This window comes from Aphanomyces astaci, assembly GCF_000520075.1.
Source record: "Aphanomyces astaci strain APO3 unplaced genomic scaffold supercont1.194, whole genome shotgun sequence".
Lineage (NCBI taxonomy): Eukaryota > Oomycota > Saprolegniomycetes > Saprolegniales > Verrucalvaceae > Aphanomyces > Aphanomyces astaci.
The window spans coordinates 4,152-9,079 of NW_009798457.1; the positions used below are offsets into that span (position 1 = coordinate 4,152).

General features: G+C 57.1%; 1 protein-coding gene across 1 annotated transcript; it reads right to left on the minus strand.

Moving 5' to 3' along the window:
• Positions 1 to 3,840: 3,840 nt before the first annotated feature.
• On the minus strand, positions 3,841 to 4,578 carry H257_18657 (hypothetical protein; the record flags this gene model as incomplete). The annotated part of the gene is made up of 1 exon (XM_009847751.1): positions 3,841 to 4,578. One exon carries the CDS (start codon positions 4,576 to 4,578, stop codon positions 3,841 to 3,843), a length of 738 nt encoding a protein of 245 aa, XP_009846053.1.
• Positions 4,579 to 4,928: the final 350 nt, after the last annotated feature.

Sequence of the window (4,928 nt, forward strand, 5' to 3'; positions counted from 1 at the left end):
GATACCGCGCTACTCCTTGGCAGGATGACTCCCGATAACCAAACTCGCCTTGTGGAAGGCATCGGTATCAACCAAGGCCCGGCGCGCACACAGCTGTTTCGCGCCTACCCGGACACCTTTGAAGAAGCCGCCCGAATCACGCATATAAAATCATTTTCTCCTCCTTCGCGCACGCACGCGCGGCGTCCTCAGACATGGATGCCTCCATGCTTGCCCAGGCATCGGACGACCGCACGCGTTTCAATTGCGGTCGCCCAGGACACTTCTCCCGCGCATGCCCGGCCCCTCGCCGTGTGGCGTCAGCCGCCCCGCCCTCACACGGTTCCTCCCGTACCGCGCCTGATACTCCTTCGCGTTGCCCTCCGAGCGGTCCACCTAACCGCTTCAATCGTGAACGCCATGGTGGTTTACGCCCACCATTCCGCCCCGCATCGGAGCTCGAGTGCGGCGGGAAACGGTCGCTTCTCTCTCCCAGTAGGCGCGATGATCACAGTCGAAAGAGAGACGGATCTCTTTTCGACCTCGACCGCAGATGACTCGGTCCTCGCGGCTCCTTTGAAGTCCCAGACGTGGGACTCCCTACGATCCAACCCCTATTTCGACCTCCTCCAAGAATTTGAGGACGTCTTCCCCGACGAGGTACCACGTCGACTCCCAGTCGACAAGGGCGTTCAACACGAGATTGACCTCGTGCCCGGCGCAAAGTATTGTGTCACGTGGTAATGGCCGCTTCCTCGCGACCAAGTCGATGCCATCGACGCATTCTTCGCGGCCCGCAAGGCGGCGGGTCACGTCCGCTAGTTCATTTCACCTTACAGCAGACGGACCTTCTGTGTGAAGAAGCCCGGTGGGAAATGGCGTATTGTACACGCCTTTAACAAATTGAACGCAGCCACGATTCCGGCTCAGACGCCGATTCCTCGCAAGGATGTTATTATCGACGGCATGGGTCGATCCACCACTTTCTCCACCATCGACCTTCGCGATGGCTTTTACCAAATCTTCATGCGTCGATGTGACGTCCCGAAAACGGCGGTTTCTACGCCGAGTGGCATGTTATGGGAGTGGCTGGTCATGCCACAGGGTCTATCCAACGCCCCGGCGACGTTCAATCGTATGGCCACCGCGAAGTTTCGGGCGTTTCGCGACTTCGCACCGTCGTACTTCGACGACATTTACGTTCACAGTTGCGCCTCCTCCGCGCAATCTGATCTTGACGTTCACCGCGGCCACCTCCGCAAGGTGCTCGAAGTCCTCCGTGCCAACGGACTCTATGCCAACCTCGCCAAATGTATGTTTGGCGTTGACAAAATCCCGGTCCTGGGAGATTTAGTGGGGGTGAGCGGATGTCGGGCTGATCCCGAAAAGATCAAGGCCATTTCGGAGTGGCCTATTCCCTCCTCCGTCAAGGATCTTCGTCACTGGCTAGGTCTTGTGACGTATCTACACAAATATTCGAAAACAATTGCAGACATCGCTTCAGCCATTGTTTCGGCTTCTCCTCAAGGACTCCCCTTGGGTCTTGGGACTCCACATGTCAGAAGGCTTTCGACGGCCTCAAATCCAGCCTACAACGCGCCACGATCTTGGCGCTCCCGGACTTTGACAAACCTTTCTCCGTCGTCTGCGACGCCTCGCAGTTTGCAATTGGCTGCTGCCTGATGCAGCTCGACGCCTCCGGTCGCCCTCGCTCAGTTTCCTACCAAAGCCGCCAACTTCACGCGGCTGAGCGGGCGTACCCAGTCCACGACTTGGAACTTCTCTCCATGAAGTACGCCCTAACCAAGTTCCGTATCTATCTCCTCGGTGGTTAACACCGATCATGCGTCCTTACGCACGGTGACAAACACACCACACCTTTCGCAGCGCATGGCGCGCTGGATTTCATTCTTCTCCGAATTCACATTTTCGGTTCAGTACAAGCCCGGGAAAGACAACATCCTGGCCGACGCACTCTCTCTGCGTCCTGATCTCGAACTGACTACGATCGGTCTCTTAACGTCGGGTCTTCATGATCGAATTCGTGCAGCGTACCCCTTTGACGCTGAATGCTCGTCGCGCTTGGCGGCGCTCATCGACCTATTTCCCCCAAACCCCGCCGTGCTTCGTCGGCCTTACATCACTTCGCCCTCGCCGATGGGCTTTTGATCTTTCAACCCACCCCGGACTCACCGCCGCGCATTGTTGTGCCCGGTGACTCGCAGCTGCGCCTCACTTCCTTCGATCCTACCATGACTCCCCCAGCGGCGGTTTTTTCGGCCACGACAAAATGCACGCGGTCCTGGCGCGTTCATACTGGTGGCCCCGCATGTACAAATCCGTTGTGCGCCACGTCGCTCATTGCGACGCTTGCCAGCGCACTAAGATCACCACCTCCTCTCGGGCCCCGCTCCAACCTCTGTCCATTCCCGACGAACTTTGGTCGTCCGTCAGCATGGATTTCATGTTTGGCCTGCCACGCGACGCCCGCGGCAACACCGGCATTATGGTTTGTGTGGACCGAGCGTCGAAGTACGTTATTGCCGTCCCCGTCCGGGACACGCTGAGCGGCGCGGATGCCGCTCGCCTCTTTTTCGACCACGTTTTCTGTCGTTTCGGCCTGCCTCGCTCCATCGTCTCGGACCGCGACCCACGGTTCACGGCGAAGTTTTGGTCCAACATATTCGCCCTATGCGACACCTCGCTCGATATGTCGACTTCGGACCACCCCGAGTCCGACGGCCAAACGGAACGCGCCAACCGCGTCCTCGAAGATATCCTTCGAAGCTACTCCGTTTCTACCGGTTCCTCGTGGGCTGTCAGGTTACAGCACGCGGTTTTCGCTTACAACGCCTCGGTTCAGGCATCCACTGGCTTTTCGCCGCATTATGCGGTCCATCTCCAACACCCCCGCCTCCCTCCAATGCTCGACAGTTCGATCTCCAGTGGGGGTGGAGTCACTTCGCGGCTACGTTCTGCGGGCGTACGTTCCAACGCCCCCAGCCGCACTCTCCAAACCATTTAGAGTTTCCACTCCCGTCGCGTCTCTGTTATGCAGCAGATCCATGACAGCATCGCTGCCGCTCAGCAGGGCCAATCAACTCAAGCCAACAAACATGGCTGCTTTAACCTCGCGTCCTTCGCCGTGGGCGAACAAATTCGCCACCACAAGTCGGCGGTGCCCGCCCATGCATTCCGCGCACGTACAGTTGGAATGTCTTCCAGCGTCAAGCAACGCAGTGCTTGGCACGGCCCCTTTGCCGTTCTTCGAGTGGTCAGTCCCAACTACAAGCTTGACCTGCCCACCTCATGGCAGATCCATCCAACATTCTATGTGGGTAAACTCAAACGTTATTTACCGTTATTATCGACACGTACGACCGATGAAGTGACGGCAACCGATCCTTCGGATCCCGCGGCGGCTCTTCCTCTTCCGCCGCCTCCGACTTCTCCTCCTCCCATCACGATAATTTCGGGAGCTGCACCCGCCGCCAACAGCGCTAAGACTAGACCGCCTGAAGCAACCGACAGATCAGCGCCCGAGTCTAGTAGCGAGGCTCGGACCGGTACGACACCATCCACCGTGGCCGTCAGGTCTTCGCGGACCACCTTAACGGCGTTCCTTCGCATCGTCGCTACATGACCACCAGGTGTTCCTCGTCCTCGGTCGGCGTCAGCCCGACCGTCACCACGGCTCTAGTCACCACGTTTTTGGCCGGCTATGTGCTTTAAGCAGTCGCACGGCTTCGTCATCCGTGATTCCAGGACACTCACGGAACTTGTGAGTGGTGGATATACATTTCAAGCAGCCGCTGCCAGGCGTCGAACTAGTCGGTGCCTGAGGCGTAGACTGTGCCGGGGTCACTCTCGGTAGCGCCTGCACTGAAGCTGGCCTAAATCTGAAGCTGGCCTAAATGTTTGGCCGCTTCCTTGCGGCATCCTCGGCGGCTCAGGTTTCCCGGCCGGCTTCGCTTCTTCTTCATAGCCGACAAAACGCTCGTGGCCGATGGCAAATTCACGCAACCAACGCACGAAACGGTACACGTCCTTCTTCTTCAGGGGCTTGTTTCGCGTCAGCGCCATCTGCTCCGTCACTGCCCGATGGAGTGACACCGGCTTGACCGCCTCCGTAATGATCTTTACGATGGAGGCACTTTCTTCTCGAATAACCCACTCCTGGTGGTCTCGGTGTAAAGCAGCCGCCACGCCGTCCAACATTTGCCCGATCCGAGAATCTGCGTCCGGGATCGACATGTCAAAAACCACCGAGGCCTTGACTCGTTTTTTGAGGGAATTCAGTGTCAGAGCGTCAACTTGAAATCCCAGCGTAAACCATGCCGCCCAATCGGCATCAGTTACCTCTTCCGGGAACTTCCCCACGTCCCACTCCGCCACGCGTTGTTTAGTCGCCGGCTCAATGCACGCACTCAACAGCATCAGAAATGGTCGAACGCCGTTCGCGGTAAGGGCATTCGTCTGGCTGATGTACTGGTTGTACGACGCCATGAACGCTCGCCGTTCTTCCTTCGTAGAACCCTTGAACATCGGGCTCTTTGGGAGGGCCGGTGCGTTGTGAATGTATACATCGCCTTGACCCATGTCCCAGTCTTCACTTACAGGGGCAGTCACACCGGGAACTGCCCTAGATGGCCCGCCAAATGCAGGAGTCTTAAAAATCGATGGTCCACCAAACGGCCTCGCCTCGTCGACCGCCACCGGCTGGTGTTGGCTATTAAATACATGATGATAACTTGAAGTTGGTCATAATTTATAGCTAACTTTGTTAGCTTTCCCAGAAAGTACATGTTTTTAGCGTCGAATAACGCTGCAACGGCTTGCTTGCTGGTACTACAATTGATATGAATAATGTAGACACTAGTGCGGGCTACTAAACTTGATATGTTGTGAGGCATTTGGGAGCTTGTGACATACGTCGCAAGGCTTCAAAC